This window comes from Manis javanica, chromosome 10 (genome assembly GCF_040802235.1).
Source record: "Manis javanica isolate MJ-LG chromosome 10, MJ_LKY, whole genome shotgun sequence".
Classification (NCBI taxonomy): domain Eukaryota; kingdom Metazoa; phylum Chordata; class Mammalia; order Pholidota; family Manidae; genus Manis; species Manis javanica.
In genome coordinates, this window is record NC_133165.1 from 86,204,177 (window position 1) to 86,225,489 (window position 21,313).

At 39.3% G+C, this 21,313-nt stretch overlaps 1 protein-coding gene across 2 annotated transcripts in view; it reads right to left on the reverse strand.

Moving 5' to 3' along the window:
- SCN8A (sodium voltage-gated channel alpha subunit 8) overlaps window positions 1-21,313 on the reverse strand; it is a 194,708-nt gene that overhangs the window by 112,022 nt on the left and 61,373 nt on the right. The window contains exon 2 of one of the 2 annotated variants that reach the window (XM_073213498.1): window positions 5,794-6,123. In XM_073213498.1, the coding sequence (XP_073069599.1) occupies window positions 5,794-6,069 (276 nt within the window). In that variant the 5' untranslated portion in view covers window positions 6,070-6,123. Of the gene's footprint in view, window positions 1-5,793; window positions 6,124-21,313 lie in introns of those variants that run through there. The other variant, XM_073213499.1, reaches the window with a different exon arrangement.

The following is a 21,313-nucleotide window of genomic DNA, read 5'->3' on the forward strand; positions in this document are numbered from 1 at the left end:
AACAGGAATCAAGCAATACATGGAGATAAATGAAAACAAAAATACAACAGTCCAAAACCTGTGGGACACTGAGAAGGCAGTTCTAAGAGGGAAGTACACAGCAATACAGGCCTACATCAAGAAACAAGAACAATCCCAAATAAACAGTCTAAACTCACAATTAAAGAAACTAGAAAAAGAAGAACAAATGAAACCCAAACTTAGTAGAAGGAGGGACATAATAAACATCAGAGTAGAAATAAATAATATAGAGAAGAATAAAACAATAGAAAAAAAATTAATGAAAATAAGAGTTGGTTCGTTGAGAAAATAAATAAATGCCTCACCAGACTTATCAAGAAAAAGAAAGAGTATATAAATAAACAAAGTCAGAAACAAGGAAGGAATAGTCACAATGGATACCACAGAAATACAAAGCATTATAAGGGAATACTATGAAAAATTAGATGCCAATAAATTGGACAACCTAGAAGAAATGGACAACTTCCTAGAAAAAATACAACCTTCCAAGACTGACCCAGGAAGAAACAGAAAATCTGACAAGCCAATTACCAGCAGTGAAACTGAATTGGTAATAAAAAAACTTCCCCAAAAACAAAATCCCAGGAATAGATGGCTTCACAGATGAATTCTACTGAACATTTAAATAACTAATAACCTCATCCTTCTTAAACTATTTCAAAAAGTAGAAGAGGGAATACTTCCAAACTCATTGTATGAGGCCAGCATCACTCTAACACCAAAACCAGGCAAAGACACTACAAAAAAAAGAAAATTATAGACCAATATCCCCAATAAACATAGATGCAAAAATCCTTAATAAAATATTAGCAAACCAAGTTCAAAAATACATCAAAAGGATCACCCATCATGACCAAGTGGGATTTATTCCTGAGATGCAATGATGGTATAATATTTGTAAATCAATCAATAGCATACACTGCATTAACAAAAAGAAGGATAAAAACCACATGATAATCTCAATAGATGCTGAAAAAGCACTTGGAAAAAATTCAACATACATTCAGAATAAGAACTCTCAACAAAATGGACAGAAGAGGTATGTACCTTAACATAATAAAGACTAGATATGACAAGCCCACAGCTAATATCATACTAAATGGTGAAAAGCTGAAAGCTTTTCCTCTAAGATTAGGAATAAGACAAGGATGTCCACTTTTATTCAACACAGTACTGGATGTCCTAGCCATGGTAATAAGACAAGATAAAGAGATAAAAGATATCCAAATTGGTAAAGAAGTTAATTGTTGAAGAAGTTAATTGATTGGTAAAAAAGTTAATCTGCTGCATTCTTATATACTAACAATGAACTAGCAGAAAAAGAAATCAGGAAACCAATTCTATTTACAATTGCATTAAAAATAATAAAATACCTAGGAATAAACCTAACCAAGGGAGTGAAAGACCTATATTCTGAAAACTGTAAGACACTCACTCATGAAAAATATTAAAGAAGACACATGTAAAATCTATCCCCTGCTCATAGATAGAAGAATTAATATTGTCAAAATGACCATCCTGCCCACAACAATTTACAGATTCAATGCAATCCCTATCAAAATTCCAACAGCATTTTTCAATGAACTAGAACAAATAAGTTCTAAAATTCACATGGAACCACAAAGACCCCAAATAGCCAAAACAATCCAGAGAAAGAAGTACAAAGCTGGGGGTAGTTATACCCCCGGACTTCAAGTTATACTACAAAGCTACAATAATCAAAACAATATGGTACTGGCATAAGAACAGCCCCATAGATCAATGGAACATAATAGAAAGCCCAGATATAAACTCATGCATATATGGTCAATCAATATGATATAAAGGAGTCATGAATAGACAGTGGAGAAAAGACAGCCTCGTCAATAACTGGTGTTGGGAAAACTGGACAGCTACATGCAAGAGAATGAAACTGGATTACTGTCTAACTCCATACACAAAAGTAAACTTGAAATGGATCAAATAACTAAATGTAAGACATGAAACCATAAAACTCTTAGAAGAAAACATAGGCAAAAATCTCTTGAATATAAACATGAGCAACTTTTGTCTGAACACATCTCCTTGGACAAGGGGAACAAAAGCAAAAAATGAACAAATGAGACTACATCAAACTAAAAAGCTTCTGTACAGCAAGGGACACCATCAACAAAACAAGAAGGCAACCTACAGTATGGGAGAATATATTCATAAACAAGTTATCTGATAAGGGATTAACATATAAAATATATAAAAAGCTTGTATGCCTCAACAACAAAAAAACAAATAACCTGATTAAAAAATGGGTGGAGGACCTGAACAGACATTTCTCCAAAGAAGAACTACAGATGGCCAACAGGCACATGAAAAGATGCTCCACATCACTAATCATCAGGGAAATGCAAATGAAAACCACAATGAGTTATCATCTCACACCAGTCAGAATGGCCACTATCCAAAAGACAAGAAATAACGAATGTTGGTGAGGATGTAGAGAAATGGATATCTTCCTACACTGTTGGTGGGAATCTCAATTGGTGCAGCCACTGTGGAAAGCAGTATGGAAGTTCCTCAAAAAAACAAAAAATAGAAATATCATTTGACCCAGCAATTCCACTTCTAGGAATTTACCTGAAGAACACAAAACCCCTGATCCAAAAAGACATATGCAACCCTATGTTTATTGCTGCATTATTTACAACAGCCAAGATATGGAAGCAACCTAAGTGTCTATCAATAGATGAACGGATAAAGAAGACATGGTACATATACACAATGGAATATTATTCAGCCATAAAAAAAGAAGTCCTTCCATTTGCAACAACGTGGATGGATCTAGAGGGTATTACATTCAGTGAAATAAGCCAGGAGGAGAAAGACAAATACCATATGATTTCACTTATTTGTGGAGTATAAATACAAAGCAAAACAGAATGAACAAAACAGCCATAGACTCATAGACACTGAGAAAGGACTGGTAGTTACCACTGGGGTAGGTATGGTAGTAAGGGGGATAAAGGGGCAAAAAAATTCTCAATCATAATGTAGGTTGTTCTCGGGGATAGTAGGACATCATGAAGAATAGGTAGGTATGGTAATAAGGGGGATAAAGGGGCAAAAAAATTCTCAATCATAATGTAGGTTGTTCTTGGGGATAGTGGGACATCATGAAGAATACAGTCAATGATTCTGTAATGTCTTCCTATATTGACAGATAGTAGCTGCACTAGTTGGGGTGAGGATTTAATAATATGGGTAACTGTTGAACCACTGTGTTGTATACCTGAAACTAAAATAAGACTGTATATCAATAAAATTATTTTTAAAATCCATTAATTAAAAGTACAATTAATACTTTTGAAGTGATATTAATATTCTTTCTTGTCATGGGTGTTTGTTAGTTTTATAATAATCATTAAGCTATGCATTTATGTTTTATGAACTTTTCTGTATAGTGATGTATTTCAGTTTTTAAAAAAAGGATTACACAAAATACAATTAAAGTTATCTTTTCCACAAAGTACTTACCCTGTGGTGAGGCCAAAGGCTGAAATCAGACTTTCTACCGTGAAGAGCCAGTTCCCTAATGGAACTCCAGCAACATCTGGCCTACCCAAGGGGAGGTACCCCTCAGGACTGGAGACCCACCCACTTTGGGTCCTCACTCCCAAGCCAGGGCCACTGACATCTGAGGCACTGGGAATGAAAAGAGGTTGTCCGTAGGGCAGGAAGCAGGCAAAAAGGCACGCGAGGGAAAACTGGGTTCTGACAAATAGCTCTCTCTGTTTTTCATATATTAAGTCAGGTTTAAGAAAATAAAATTTAATTTGCACTTGAGTTGGAAAAGTAAATCATTCAAATAAAAGCATAGAGGTTTTAGCCACTGAAAGGCCAGGGTCCAAAGGCCTTTACCTCTCTGCTTATTGCTGTAAAAGCACTTTCTGAAAAAGACATATCAATTGGCCAAACTTATGTAAATAGGCACAACCTAAACCCTGTGATTTGTCATTTAACTCAACTAAGATCATGGATGCAAGGGGCAGGTAGGAAAAAGAAGGAAAATACATCTACAAATATTTTTTAAATTTTCAGTGGATGAAACATTTTTTCTAAAAACAGTCCAAGACTCCTCCATGTTCACTTATTCACTAACCCAGACAGTTAAACCTCGACTCCTCCCTTGCACACCTACCCCTACTCAGCAAACGCCCAGATAAAAATGTTAGACTTAAAAGGAGGGAAGAGTAAATGATGAAACCAATGACAGCTTATGAAAACTATTTTGCTCCAGAACTTGATACTTGAAAAAGTCCTTGTAATTTCTAACTTCTCAGTTTCTTGAAATGAAATTTTAGGCCCAGAGAGATGCATCGACTTGGTAAAGGACATGATTGTTTTGAGGTGTTTTTCTTTATTACTTTCTTTTCCCATAGACTGTTTGTGGTAGATTGAACAATACATATACTAAAAAAGAAAAATGTAAATAATAAACATGGTGAATTATGGTAGAGACAGGATTTCTTCTAGCCCGCTGTTCTTCATATCATATCATATCATTTCATATCATGTTTTGTTCATTGAACTTCCTAAATTTCCCAGTGAAGGATATAGGCCACCACTTCTAATTTTTTCTATTCTGTAGCTGTTCTGAGCTGCAACAGAAGAGCACGGGTGACGGTCCATTTTGTGCAGATAGTGTCGTAACTGCTTTTTGCTATTGGAACTGAAAATGCCTCCACATCTATATAAAGCAGAGTCAACAGACCTACTGGCCTTATCTTATGTCCATGCCATTATTAAACCAAAGAAACTGAAATTTCTTCCAAAACTGGAAGTTTAAAAGGCAATTTAGTTAAGGGCAGGTTAAAAGACAGTGTAGTTAAGCTTTATACTTGTGATACTTAATTATATAAAGCCTTTTCCCCTCTCATCTGGAAACACCTATCGATTTAATTCTTTAAATGACGTGTCAAACGAGGGATCCCTAAAACAGTGTCCGACGTCAGTCCGCAGTTTTTCATGACTAATGATTTGGCTGGCAGGTTAACCAGGGGCTTTGCTTCTCTACTTGTTGCCTTGTTTCAAATGATAATCATGGGAAAGAAACCCAAGATTGAGTCAAATATTGTTAGGGAAGTTTGAAGCTCTAGGCAAATGAAGCCTCCTATTTCTTTTACTCGTGCTCCTTACTAGCAGGAATAACAGAACTGACTCTAATGTAAGAATCGCACTGGCTCAACCCAGACTGTGTAACAAGGCCAAAGACCTGGTCTACCCACTGGCCCAGTTTGATTTCTTCTATTCTATTCTTGTCCACAAGAGCTATGATCTCATGTCACAAAGGGAACTGGATAAGACTATAAATCCGTCGGCTCCATTATATTAACAACAGGCTCTGTTGACGTTGGAATAGTAATATCATCTTTATATTTAAAATAGAATTTTGAATGTGTGCAAGAGAGATTCTACAGGGCTATATCATCTTTTACTATGCCATCTTCCTTGAACTCTATTAGCAGTGGCGTTTCATTTATTTTTTTTAAATCTGTTTTAATCTTTTTCTGATCTGGCCTGGAGCCAAAAAACAGAAGTCTTATTAACAGAGTTGAGAAATGCCAAGACCCACAAATGACCCTCAGCAGGAATTAATATGAAAAATTATCCCACAAACCAGAACTGAAGCAAGAGGTTAACAACTTATCCAAACTTTGGCAAAGAAACATAATTCCTTCCCCATCTCCCCTGTGTTAGGAAAGGGATATGTGAAGCTGCTCCTCCTCTCCTTCAACTCACTTTCTGCGTCAAATAGTATGGGTCAAAGTCCTCCAGGGGTACAGCGACCAGGCCTTGTGGGATGTCCCCATAGATGAAAGGCAAACTCTTCCCTGCCTCCAGGTCACTGTTGGGCTTGGGCTTGCTGTCCTCATCATCTTCACGATGACTGCTGTCGGCCTTTGGCGGTTTCTTGAGCTTGCTCTCAGCAATGCGCCTCTCGATGTTCGCCAGTGACTCAGGGGTGAAAGGCTTGAAACTATCAGGGCCTGGTGGTGCGAGCAGCCGCGCTGCCATCTTCTCATCCTGCAGCAGCTTCGTTAGTTATGCTGCGTCCAGGACAGAGCAGCTCTGGAAGGAACAGAAACACAGACAGCATTAATCAATCACTGCTCTAAAAAGAGGCCAGACTAAACCATCTCTCTCAACCTTTATTCCCAGCCTTTGCAATACATAGTGTCTTCCATGCCAAGGTTATTTTTCTCTTCAGAAAATCTGTGGCATGAATGGACTAGGTGATGGTCATAATCACACCTCAAGGGAATGAGTCAGGGAGCTCAAAAGATGGGAGTCTCCTGAATTGCTAGTTTTTATCATTTACTTAGATGCAGCTCACTGTTAAGAACCACATACAACTACAAAGATATATTCCATAATCTTAAGAACTTCTATTCTAAACTAAGAAGGCATATTTAACATTACTCAGAGGCACCTGGTAGCTTTGGAATCCTTATATGCTCAAGTCACCTTCCTTTCCTGGCACTCTGTTCCCTAAAGAAATACTCTTTCTTCCAAGGACAACACAAGGTAAACCATCATCTTTCAAATTTCAGCTTCTGGAAACACTAAGCCCTTCAAAACTGTGGAGGCATGAAATATAGATAAAAAAGCTTTCATTTGCTCTAACTCTTCCATTACAAGTTATTTTTTAGTTCACCAAGTTGTGTAAAATCCATCCAGTATAAAAGTCCAGAAGTGCCTTCTTTGACGACCAAGCCCCTGCCAGGGAAACATCAAGCCCTTTTCTCTGTGGACAGGGCAGATATTGCTCTATATACTTCCCACTCAGCAATGGGGAAAAGCAAGTGGGAGAGGAATTTTCAAGAACTTCCCTGATATAACAGCACTGCAGGGTGAATGACAGCAAAAGGGCCTGCATGCAACTGTAGAAGGGCCCAAACCAGAAAGGACAGAAGTGAGAGCAAAATCACAAACAAAATGTCCTTCTACAAAGAAAACTGAAGCAGGGCGATACTAGAGCAATGATGTCTAAGCATAGCATTTAAAGAGCCTGTTTCCACTTACATCTGTAGGGCCCTGGGTTATTTAAAAATATCCTAGAAACAGGGGAACACCTAATGTCAAAGGCAGCAGCGTTCGGTGACTGTCACAAAATGACCCAAGCAGGTGAGTCTTAGCGTGAACTGGCAGCTCACCGGGTGCTCACAGTGCTGCTGTTTCTTTAGGTTTGAGCTCCACAAAGATGATGCAGGAAATTTTTCTAAAAGGCTAAAAACTGTTCTTTCCCTCCTACTTAGCCCTCAGGGTCTACTTCAAAGCAAATAACCATAAAACTCAAAGTTCCTCAAGAGGGCAACAGTAGAGTTAACTCTAAATAATTTGGGAGTGAAATACCCAAGAGCTCCTTTCATAAATGCACCCACAGAGATCCCAGGCTTCTCGAGTGGTCCTGACTGGGGAATGCGGCAGAGGCAGCGTGTCCTGTCTGTATGTGGGCTGGTCAGCTCACCGCTCACAGCCTGGGACTAATGAGGCCAGAGCCACAAGTTTGCCCCAACACAGACCAGTTAGCCTCATACTGCATTAATAAAAAAAACAATGGTTCCACAGACAATGGGGCTCCAAGAAATCATTTTCATGTATAAAGCATGGAATTTTAGAGCTGTGAGGGATTTTACAGATCCAGCCCATTTCATTTTACAGATTAGGAAACCTGGGGTCCTAAAGAAATTGGCCAACTTGCCCGAAGTCAAAGGGCCAGGATAAAAATCACAACCAAAGAGCTCTGACTCTACAGCTCATCCTTATTTTATTATGAACAATATCAGTTAAAACCAACCAGTGGTTTTACTGATCTAAGAATGTATTAACAATGTTCTCCTCAACCTCAAATTCCTTTTCCCTCATTCCTGTCCTCCTATTTATCTCTGAATTGCCTCCACTAAATCGCTACCCTACACAGCTAACAGCTCCAGCCTTTACAAATTTTTTCCCCTTGTGAATTCCTACAGCTTTATCATTATATTAGCTAACATTTACCATGCATCTAACTACATTTCAGGCACTGTTCCAAGCATCTTGCTTGTATTAACTCTTTTAAGCTCCAGAACAACATATGAGGTAGATATTAACACCCCCATTTAACAGATGAGAAAACAGAGGCACTGAGACCTGCATAGCTTCCCCAAAGCTACACAGCTAGACAATGACAAAGTCAGAGTTCAAAACATCCTATTCACACTTGTTTTGGCTCTTAATCATTGTTAAATTGCGCCACGTAAATTCCCAGAAGGCAAGGGTGGTGTCTTAAACTTCATTTGTATCCCTTTCACAGAGAACAGGATTGTGCCTGGAACCCCTTAGTCCAAACACCTGAACTCCTTGGCTCATTCTCAACCCTGGGTCACCCTCAGTTCCTATTTAGAGGACAAAGAACACTGCAAGGGGAAATCACTGAAGATGCTGACAAATGCTCGTGATCTGATTGCATACATCTGGCTCCTTCACAGGTAAGGCTGCCCCAGGCTACCTCCTCCACCTTTGCTTCCAGATCCTGTTTACTCTTGCCTTCTCCAACACCATGTTCCCTCAATTATCCCAACTCTGTCACGGTCTCAATCTTTACTTTTCCTCTCCCACTTCTGTGTCTTCTCCCTTTACATCGTCATCTCCCACTCTCTCTCCATTTGGCTTAAGCAATCCTGGTTTTATTCTGTTATCCTGGTTCTACCCACAACTGCTGTTTCTTTTTCCCCTCCACCTCCTTATTCTCTAAGAGCTGGCCTTCTGCAGTCTCTCTGCAACACTCCTTCTTGTAGGGGATCTTACCTACTCAAAATAATCTGTACGTGGGTGAGTCTCAGATTTCCATCACCAGCCTGACTGCTCTCCTGAGCCCAACAATTGCCTGTCACCACTTCAAAATTAAAGCACTTAAAACCACTCATCCTTTTACTTCCAAAAACTGACTCCTCCTCCTGGCCTTCTTAACTCTGCTATTGGGACCATCTTTTTTCCAGCCATCCAGTGTGAAGCCTCAGTCTTCTTTGCTCTGTCACCCTTTGCTATGCTTGCCCAACCAGTCAGCAGCCTTAATAACTCTACTTCCTCCACCGTTTCCATTTCCAACAGCATCACCCTAATTCAGGTCCGGCGCCAACAGCCTCTCTCCCACTTGCAGACCAGTCCCTCAGTCCACCAGACACACCTTCAAAGATCTGTTTCTCTGAAAATCTGGTTCCATTATGTCATTTCCTTCCCTCAAACCTACCAGAGTTACAGGATAGGATCCAAACATCTGCCACTTCCCTGCCATTCAAGGCCTTCTACAACCTTGTACTTCTCAGCCATTCTCTTTCACTGCTTCCCTGCAAGCACATGTATGCTGGTGACTGCTTTTTGTGTGTTTTTCTTTAAAGGTAAAACATAGTAAAACATACAGATCTTGAGTGTATAGATTGGTTATTTTATATATCTGCATATACCTGTATAAATCACCCCTCAGATCAAGATACAGGAGACTTATTTCCAGCATCCCAGGCAGGTCTCAAGCTCCCTTGCCAGTAACTACCACTCTCCCCGTCCAGCAAAGATTATTCTGACATCTATCTCCGTACTTTGGTCTGTTTTGAACTTCAAATAAGGAGGATATAAAACAGTCCAGAGGGTCTGGTTTCTTTCACTCGGCATTATTTCTGTGAAATTTGTCTTATTGTGGAGCAGTAGTTCATTCTTCTGTTGCTGTGTAGTATCCCATGTATGAATATAGCACAATTTATTCTTTAATTCTACTTTGATAGACATTTAGGTTGTATATAGTTTTAGGCTATTATGAACAAATAAGCTGTTAAGAATATTTTTGTACAAGTCTTTTGATGGCTGTATGTGTTCTTTTCAGCATAATGGCAGGAGTGGAATGCTGGGGTCAAAAGACAGCATACGTTTGTTTGACTTTAATGATCCTATCAGTAACGGAGGGTTCCAGTTGCTCCACATCTCACCAACACCTGGAAATGACAGTCTTCTTAATTTTACCCATTCTGGTGGGTACATATGTAGTGGTATTTCATAGTTTTTAAAAATAGGAACTTACTAAGGTGAAATTTATATAACGTAAGATTCACCATTTTGAAGTGAACAACTTGGCAGCAATTAGTACATTAACAATGTGGTACAACTACCATGTCTGTCTAGTTCCAAAACATTTCCATCACTCCAAAATTAAAGCCTTTATCCACTAATCAGTTGCTTACCATTCCCCTCCCGATTCCTCCCATCCTCAGCACCTGGCAACCATCAGTTTGTGTTCTGTCCCTACTGATTGATGTATTCAGGATCATACAGATAGAGTCACGGAATATGTAACCTTTTGTGTCTGGCTTCTTTCACTTAGTATAATGTTTTGGAAGTTCATCAACATTGTAGCATATATCAGTGCTTCACTCCTTTCTACAGATGAATAATGTTTCCTTATATGGATATATCATAATTTGTTTCTTCATTCATCCACTGATGGACATTTGGGGTCTTCCCACATGAGGCTCTTGTGAATGGCTCAGGCATATGTACTTGCTTTAGTCTGTTTTCAATTCTTTTGTCTGCACACATCTAGGAGTGGAGCCACAGGGTCATATAGTTAAATCTGTTTAAGTTTTTAAGGAACTGCCAAACTTTTCCCACAATGGCTGTGCTGTTTTGCACTGACACCAGCAATGTAAGGTTCCAATTTTTCCATATCCTAGCCAACATGTTATTTTTCTTTAAAAAGACTTCTTTTTATTAAAGCCATTCTAATGGGCGTGAAGTGGTCCCTCACTGTGGTTTTGATTTGCATTTCTCTAAACTAATGATGTTGAGCATTTTTTCCTGAGTTTGTTGGCTCACTGGAATTCTAATCTGCTTTTCTCTGATATTGAACATCTTTTCATATGTTTTTTGGCCATTTAGATATCCTACTTTGTGAAATCCCAGTTTAAGTCTTTGCCCACTTTTTTTCTAGTGGGTCATCTGCCTTTGTTTACTGACTCGTAGGAGTTCTTTTTATATTCTCCATACAAGTCATTTGTCAAATATATTTAAAATATTCTTCCCTTTATTACTTTCTTAATGGTGTCTTTTTGGTAAACAACAGTTCTTAATTTTGCTGAAATCCAACTTATCAATCTTTCTTTTGTTGTTGTTCTAAGGAATCTTTTGCCATCCCAAGGCCACATGGCTATTAGCCTGGTTTCTTCTAGAGGCTTTACTGTTTTACCATTCTTCTTTCTATTTCAGTTAATTTGGAATTGATTTTTGTATATTATATGAGATAGAGGTCAATGTTTTTTGTATTTGTTGTTGTTGTTTTTTCCTACATGGACAGCCAACGGACCCTGAAACACTAAGAGTCTGGTCACTGTTATTTTCATTGACTCTTAAATATACTTTCATTTCTTGTTTTAAATCTCCTGAGGTCTTTCTTTCCTTCTCAACAAAGTTATATTCATCTGTTAAAACCAGCTTAAACTCCTCCTCTGAGGAAACTGTCCTGCAAAAAGCAAAAATAAACTTTTTAGATTTAGAAAGAACTTAGAGACCATCCAGTCAAACTTCCCTTACTTTATCAGTAAGTTAAGTAAGAGAGGTTGAGTTGTCTAGCTGCTACTTAGTGACAGATGCAGAGCTCGGACACAGGTCTCTTTGCCTCCAAAATACTGCTCTTTCCACTATACCACACAGTCTCTTAGGCAATGCACCTTGTCCATCACTACCTCCTCAGCTTTCTTCTTTCTCCAGTGCTAAGATGAGACAGCTAGCCCAGATGATAAAGGAACATTAAAGTGACTTTTGCCCTAAGAGCTCTGAAAAAGACTGAACTAGATTCACAGTTGGAAATAGATGATTGGGAACCCCTTCACTTGGTTGTCCAGGAAGATTTAAGAACTTAAAATGCCACTTATGGCCTGGTCACACACAAACAAAGAGAATGTAATGAAAAAGGGTGAAAGAGAAGAAGAAAACTGTCATTGGAGTGAGGTTATGATAGGGATAAAGGAAGAGAAGTCATTTAGGAGAAGTTAAAGGAAACACTATGGGCAAGGGTACACAAGAAAAAAATGTTGGAAGAAGGGTCAAATAGCAAGTAATATTAAAAACTTGCCTCAGACTTGAGAAAGCACAAAGCTGGAGAACTCATGCTTTCTGATATAAAAAATTACTACAAATATATAGTAACCAAAACAGTAAGGTACTGGCATACCAACAGACATACAGACCAATGGACTACATCCGAGAACCCAGAAACAAACCCTCACATATATGGCCACGTGATTTCAACCAGGGTGCCATGACGACCACTAAATGGGGGAAAGACAGTTTTTTCAACAAACAGTACTGGGAAAACAATATTCAACTGTAAAAGGATGAAGCTGGACTCTTGTCTCATACCAGACACAAAAATTAACTCAAAATGGGTCAAATACTTAAATGTAAGAGCTAAAACTATAAAACACTTAGAAGAAAACACAGGGGAAAAGCTTCATGACATTGTACTTGGCAGTGATTTCTTTTATATGACACCAAAAGCACAGCAACAAAGAAAAAATAGATATATTTGGACTTCATCAAAATTAAAAAAATCTCTGTGCATTAAAAGATGCTACCAAGTATGTGAAAAGGCAGACCACAGAATGGGAGAAAATATTTGTGAATCGTCTATCTCACAAGGAATTAATACTCAGAATAATTAAAGAATTCCTAAAAACTCAACAACAAAACCCAAATAATATAATTAAAAATAGATGAAGGACTTGAACAGACATTTCTCCAAATAAGATGCATAAGTGGCCAAAAACCACATGAAAAGATGCTTAACAGTACTAATTGTTAGGGAAACACAAATCAAAACCACAAAGAGATACTTCACGCTCATTAAGATGGCTACTATAAAATAAAACAAGACAAAATAACACATGTTGGTGAGAATGTGGAAAAACTAGAACCCGTGTGCTATAAGGGAGTCCTCAGAAAATTAAAAATAATTACCATAACATTAAGGTATTCCACTTTCAGGTATATACCCCAAAGAATTGAAAGCAGGGATTCAAACAGGTATCTGTACACCCATGTTTGTAGCAGCATTATTCACAACAGCCAAAAGGTAGAAATAACCCAAATGTCCATGAACAGATGAGTGGGTAAACAATACATGTGTTATAGACATACTGTGGAATATCATTCAGTCTTAAAAAGGAATTTCTGATACACGCTACAACATGAATGAACCTTGAAGACATTGTGCTAAGCAAAATAAACCTGATTCAAAAGGAAAAATATTCTGTGATTCCACTTATGAGGTACCTAGAGTCAAATACATAGAAACAAAGAGTAGAACAGTGGTTATCAGGGGCCAAGGGGAGAGAGCAACAGGAAGTTATTGTTTAATGGTACAGAGTTTCAGTTTGCGATGATGAAAAGGTTCTGCAAAGATGAATAGTGGTTATGGCTGCACAACAATGTGAATGTACTTAAAACCACTGAACTGTACATTTCAAATGGTTAAAATGGTAACTTTTATATTATATGTGTTTTACCACAATTTTTATTAAAAGAGGGGAAAAAAGCAAACACAACATTTACTGTGCCCCCTACTGTATGCCAGAAACTGTGCTGATGCTCAAAAAGGCTCTCCGCCTTCAGGGAACTTTAAAGTCCCTGGGGGTGGTGGACAAGCAAACAGGCAAAGCACCATATGATAAATCCAGTAAAGTAAAACAGGCTTCAACAGACACATTAGCTGTCTTAGCAAGATACCTAATTAGTTTGGGGAGATCAGGGAAGGCTTCCTAGAGAAAGTGACATGTTAGCTAAAGCTGCAAAAATGGCTGGTGGAGCGAGGGATGGCAAGAAAATTGATAGAGCTTTGTTGAAAGAAGAAATAGCATATACAAGAGACTCCAGACAAGGAAGATCAAGCTACATGGACACTGCAAATAGTTCAGTGTAAGTGGACTTCAGAAAATTAACAGATAAACAGGTGCACACCAGGAAGGCAAAGTCATTATCATGGAAAAGAGTTTTGACTTTATTCTGAAGGCAGTAAGAAGATATTGAAGGCTTTTAAGTAGGGAATGACTTGATCAAAGTAACATTTCAGAAACATTATTCTGGCTACAATGTACAGAATGAGGCTGGCTCGGGAGGGGAAGTAGGGGAGGAGGAAGACCACGCAGAAGACTGTGGCAGTGGCTCAGTAACAGAGAGAGTGCCAGCAGCGACGATGTACTAATCAGTCTTTTTGGCTCTGGAGTCGGGAGGTAAGGTAGAAGGAAAACCAAGAAAGAGACCCAGATGTTTGTCATGGGCAAATGGATGGCAGTTAGTAAAACTCACTGAGACAGGGAATAAGATGTGACACACAGCTCTGGGGTTAAGATAATGACTTCACTCTTGACCATGCCAAGTGTGATCACTTTGGTACAGCCAGATGGAGACACTGGAGAGGGCAGGAGATACGTGCTTCCAAAGTTCAAGGAAAGTCTTTACAACAAGAACTAAAACAGGAGAAGTCTGGTACAGAACCACAGCAAGACTCTGAGGACTGCCAGCTAGCTCTTTGCATGTTGATGTATAGCTCATGTGGAATCAGCCAGAGGAGCAGCTCTGCACTGGGAGGAAGGTGGGCGGCTCTTATCACAGAAGAAAGAAATGCAGCCAGATGGATAGAGTTTACACTGTCCCCACTCCCCGGGCCCCTCCTTCCTCCAGTGACAACTAGATGCTAGGCTGCCAATTTTCTACTTTGTCACTTACAGATTTCATTTTGGAAGATCATATAACAGTTCTAGAAATTGAAATAAAAACAATTTTGTCAAACCTTAATTTTACTCATTTGAAACATAAAAATTGCAGTCTTAAACCTCTCTTGATAACATCAAAATCTGGCTCTCCCTCCAACATGATCTCATGGCCCATCCTCACCCTGGTGAACGTCAGCATCCATGCTGACCGCTGTCCTGTGCATTCCTCTGTTTCACGGAATTTCCACATTGTGAGGCCACATTGAAGTCGTCCTTCCTAAGCTTATACCCACCAAATTTTCCCAGTTAGAGCTATTTGCCTCTGATTCTCAATAGCTGTCTCTTCCTAATCCTTTTGTTATAGTCACTCTTCATTGATGTACATCTATGTCTTCCTGAAAATACCTTTTAAAGGGTCTGTTTATGAATATTTAGAAAGAGGCCTAATATGGATATAAATATGAGATTAAGCATGGTAAATAAGTAGTTCTATCAGGAGGTACCTGTGAAGCACTTACACTTGGAGTACTTGAATATTTGATCTAAAAATGCATTTAAGACAGGCTCTGCTGAAGAGAAAGAGTTTCTCTATTAAGCACAAGGTGTCTTTTTCCTGAGGAGAGGAGGATGCAGGACACAAACCTCTATGCAATCAGGGGCGGAGCCAAGATGGTGGCGTGAGTAGAGCAGCAGAAATCTCCTCCCAAAAGCACATTTATCTATGAAAATATAACAAAGACAACTCTTCCTAAAATAGAGACCAGAGGACACAGGACAACATCCAGACCACATCCACACCTGTGAGAACCCAGCGCCTCGCGAAGGGGGTAAGATACAAGCCCCGGCCCCATATGTCCCGAGCGCCCCTCCCCCCAGCTCCCAGCAGGAAGAGAGAGATCTCAGCAGGAGGGAGAAGGAGCCCAGGACTGCTGAACACTGAGCCCCAGCCATCCCGACCAGAGCGCAGACACAGTGCATGCGTGGGGTCCTGGATACTAGGGAAACAGGGTGGCAGGACCGGTGAGCGGGTGCCTGAGGCCAACGCCGGAGAACAAAGAAACGGGAGCGGCATTTTTTTTTTTTTTTTTTGGCGAGTGCTTTTTGGAAGTCTTAAAGGAACAGGGACCCTAATACTAGGGAAACGGGGAAGCAAGACAGGTGAGCGGGTGCCTGAGACCGGTGCCTGAGGACAAAGAAAATCGTGCGTTTTTCTTTTTTTTTTTAATTATTTATTTAATTTTTTTTCTTTTGTTGTTGCTATTGTTGTTTTGGTTGGAGAGTGCTTTTTGGAAGTCTTAAAGGGGCAGGACAGGACACTTAGTCCAGAGGCAGGGAATCTGGGGATGTCTGGGCACTCTAACCCCCTGGGCAGCAGGGAGCACAGAGGCCCCTTACGGAGGTAAATAGCCTCCCAGCCGCTCCCCCTCCAACGGGGCTCCACAATTTGGAGCAGCAGCCCAAGCCAGGCCATGCCCACAGCAACAGCGGAGATAAACTCCATAGCAGCTGGGAAGGAAGCAGAAGCCCTGTCTGTGCACAGCTGCCCAGCACAAGCCACTAGAGGTCGCTATTCTCCCAGGAGAGGAAGGCCACAAAACAACAAGAAGGAAAGCTCTTCCAACTGTCACTCATACCAGCTCTGCAAACTATCTCTATCACCATGAAAAGGCAAAATTACAGGCAGACAAAGATCACAGAGACAACACCTGAGAAGGAGACAGACCTAACCAGTCCTCCTGAAAAAGAATTCAAAATAAAAATCATGAACATGCTGACAGAGATGCAGAGAAAAATGCAAGAGCAATGGGATGAGATGCAGAGAAAAATGCAAGAGCAACGGGATGAAGTCCGGAGGGAGATCGTAGATGTCAGGAAGGAGATCACAGAAGTGAAACAAACCCTGGAAGGATTTATAAGCAGAATGGATAAGATGCAAGAGGCCATTGAAGGAATACAAACCAGAGAACAGGAACGTATAGAAGCTGACATAGAGAGAGATAAAAGGATCTCCAGGAACGAAACAATACTAAGAGAACTATGTGACCAATCCAAAAGGAACAATATCTGTATTATAGGGGTACCAGAAGAAGAAGAGAGAGGAAAAGGGATAGAAAGTCTCTTTGAAGAAATAATTGCTGAAAACTTCCCCAAACTGGGGGAGGAAATAATCGAACAGACAATGGAAATACACAGAACCCCCAACAGAAAGGATCCAAGGAAGACAACACCAAGACACATAATAATTAAAATAGCAAGGATCAAGGACAAGGAAAGAGTTTTAAAGGCAGCTAGAGAGAAAAAGGTCACCTATAAAGGAAAACCCATCAGGCTAACATCAGACTTCTCGACAGAAACCCTACAGGCCAGAAGAGAATGGCATGATATACTTAATGCAATGAAACAGAAGGGCCTTGAACCAAGGATACTGTATCCAGCACGACTATCATTTAAATATGATGGCGGGATTAAACAATTCCCAGACAAGCAAAAGCTGAGGGAATTTGCTTCCCACAAACTACCTCTACAGGGCATATTACAGGGACTGCTCTAGATGGAAGCACTCCTAAAAAGAGCACAAAACAAAACACACAACATATGAAGAATGGAGGAGGAGGAATAAGAAGGGAGAGAAGAAAAGAATCTCCAGACGGTGTATATAACAGCTCAATAAGCGAGCTAAGTTAGGCAGTAAGATACTAAAGAGGCTAACCTTGAACCTTTGGTAACCACAAATCTAAAGCCTGCAATGGCAATAAGTACATATCTCTCAATAGTCACCCTAAATGTAAATGGACTTAATGCACCAATCAAAAGACACAGTAATAGAATGGATAAAAAAGCAAGACCCATCTATATGCTGCTTACAAGAAACTCACCTCAAACCCAAAGACATGCACAGACTAAAAGTCAAGGGATGGAAAACCATATTTCAGGCAAACAACAGTGAGAAGAAAGCAGGGGTTGCAGTACTAATATCAGACAAGATAGACTTCAAAACAAAGAAAGTAACAAGAGATAAAGAAGGACACTACATAATGATAAAGGGCTTAGTCCAACAAGAGGATATAACCATTCTAAATATATATGCACCCAATACAGGAGCACCAGCATATGTGAAGCAAATACTAACAGAACTAAAGAGGGAAATAGACTGCAATGCATTCATTGTAGGAGACTTCAACACACCACTCACCCCAAAGGATAGATCCACCAGGCAGAAAATAAGTAAAGACACACAGGCACTGAACAACACACTAGAACAGATGGACCTAATAGACATCTACAGAACTCTACATACAAAAGCAACAGGATACACATTTTTCTCAAGTGCACATGGAACATTCTCCAGAATAGACCACATACTAGGCCACAAAAAGAGCCTCAGTAAATACCAAAAGATTGAAATCCTACCAACCAACTTTTCAGACCACAAAGGCATAAAACTAGAAATAAATAGTACAAAGAAAGCAAAAAGGCTCACAAACACATGGAGGCCTAACAACATGCTCCTAAATAATCAATGGATTAATGACCAAATCAAAATGGAGATCCAGCAATATATGGAAAGAAACAACAACAACAACACTAAGCCCCAACTACTGTGGGATACAGCAAAAGCAGTCTTAAGAGGAAAGTATATAGCAATCCAGGAATATTTAAAAAAGGAAGAACAATCATAAATGGTCTAACATCACAATTATCGAAATTGGAAAAAGAAGAACAAACGAGGCCTAAGGTCAGCAGAAGGAGGGACATAATAAAGATCAGAGAAGAAATAAATAAAATTGAGAAGAATAAAACTATAGCAAAAATCAATGAAACCAAGAGCTGGTTCTTAAAGAAAATAAACAAAATAGATAAGCCTCTAGTCAGACTTATTAAGAGGAGAAGAGAGTCAACACAAATCAACAGTATCAGAAACGAGAAAGGAAAAATCAAGACGGAACCCACAGAAATACAAAGAATTATTAGTGAGTACTATGAAAACCTATATGCTAACAAGCATGGAAACCTAGGAGAAATGGACAACTTCCTAGAAAAAATACAATCTTCCAAGACTGACCCAGAAAGAAACAGAAAATCTAAACAGACCAATTACCAACAACGAAATTGAAGCGGTAATCAAAAAACTACCAAAGAACAAAACCCCCGAGCCAGATGGATTCACCTCAGAATTTTATCAGACATACGGGGAAGACATAATACTCATTCTCCTTAAAGTTTTCCAAAAAATAGAAGAGGAGGGGATACTCCCAAACTCATTTTATGAAGCTAACATCACCCTAATACCAAAACAAGGCAAAGACTCCACCAAAAAAGAAAATTACAGACCAATATCCCTGATGAACGTAGATGCAAAAATACCCAACAAAATATTAGCAAACTGAATTCAAAAATACATCAAAAGGATCGTACACCATGACCACGTGGGATTCATCCCAGGGATGCAAGGATAGTACAACATTCGAACATCCATCAACATCATCCACCACATCAACAAAAAGACAAAAATCACATGATCATCTCCATAGATGCTGAAAAAGCATTTGATAAAGTTCAACATCCATTCATGATAAAAACTCTCAGCAAAATGGGAATAGAGGGCAAGTACCTCAACATAATAAAGGCCATCTATGATAAACCCACAGCCAACATTATATTGAACAGCGAGAAGCTGAAAGCTTTTCCTCTGAGATTGGGAACTAGACAGGGATGCCCACTCTGCCCACTGTTATTTAACATAGTACTGGAGGTCCTAGCCACGGCAATTAGACAAAACAAAGAAATACAAGGAATCCAGATTGGTAAAGAAGAAGTTAAACTGTCACTATTTGCAGATGACATGATACTATACATAAAAAACCCTAAAGACTCCACCCCAAAACTACTAGAACTGATATCAGAATACAGCAAAGTTGCAGGATACAAAATCAACACACAGAAATCTGTGGCTTTCCTATACACTAACAATGAACCAACAGAAAGAGAAATCAGGAAAACAACTCCATTCACAATTGCAGCAAAAAAAATAAAATACCTAGGAATAAACCTAACCAAAGAAGTGAAAGACTTATACTCTGAAAACTACAAGTCACTCTTAAGAGAAATTAAAGGGGACACTAAGAGATGGAAACTCATCCCATGTTTGTGGCTAGGAAGAATTAATATCATCAAAATGGCCATCCTGCCCAAAGCAATATACAGATTTGATGCAATCCCTATGAAACTACCAGCAACATTCTTCAATGAACTGGAACAAATAATTCAAAAATTCATATGGAAATACCAAAGACCCGAATATCCAAAGCACTCCTGAGAAAGAAGAATAAAGTAGGGGGGATCGCACTCCCCAACTTCAAGCTCTACTATAAAGCCATAGTAATCAAGACAATTTGGTACTGGCACAAGAACAGAGCCACAGACCAATGGAACAGACTAGAGAATCCAGACATAAACCCAGAAATATATGTTCAATTAATATTTGATAAAAGAGCCGTGGACATAAAATGGCGAAATGACAGTCTCTTCAACAGATGGTGCTGGCAAAACTGGACAGCTACATGTAGGAGAATGAAACTGGACCATTGCCTAACCCCATATACAAAAGTAAACTCAAAATGGATCAAAGACCTGAATGTAAGTCATGAAACCATTAAACTCTTGGAAAAAAACATAGGCAAAAACCTCTTAGACATAAACATGAGTGACCTCTTCTTGAACATATCTCCCTGGGCAAGGAAAACAATGCAAAAATGAACAAGTGGGACTATATTAAGCTGAAAAGCTACTGTACAGCGAAAGACACCATCAATATAACAAAAAGGAACCCTACAGTATGGGAGAATATATTTGAAAATGACAGATCCGATAAAGGCTTGACGTCCAGAATATATATATAAAGAGCTCACATGCCTCAACAAACAAAAAACAAATAAACCAATTAAAAAATGGGCAGAGGAACTGAACAGACAGTTCTCTAAAAAATAAATACAGATGGCCAACAGACACATGAAAAGATCTGTGCTCCACATCGCTAATTATCAGAGAAATGCAAATTAAAACTACAATGAGGTATCACCTCACACCAGTAAGGATCGCTGCCATCCAAAAGACAAACAACAACAAATGTTGGCGAGGCTGTGGAGAAAGGGGAACCCTCCTACACTGCTGGTGGGAATGTAAATTAGTTCAACCATTGTGGAAAGCAGTATGGAGGCACATCAAAATGCTCAAAACAGACTTACCATTTGACCCAGGAATTCGACTCCTAGGAATTTGCCCTAAGAATGCAGCAATCAAGTTTGAGAAAGACAGATGCACCCCTATGTTTATTGCTGCACTATTTACAATAGCCAAGAATTGGAAGCAACCTAAATGTCCATCAATAGATGAATGGATAAAGAAGATGTGGTACATATACACAATGGAATACTACTCAGCCATAAGAAAAGGGCAAATCCTACCATTTGCAGCAACATGGATGGAGCTAGAGGGTATTATGCTCAGCGAAATAAGCCAAGCAG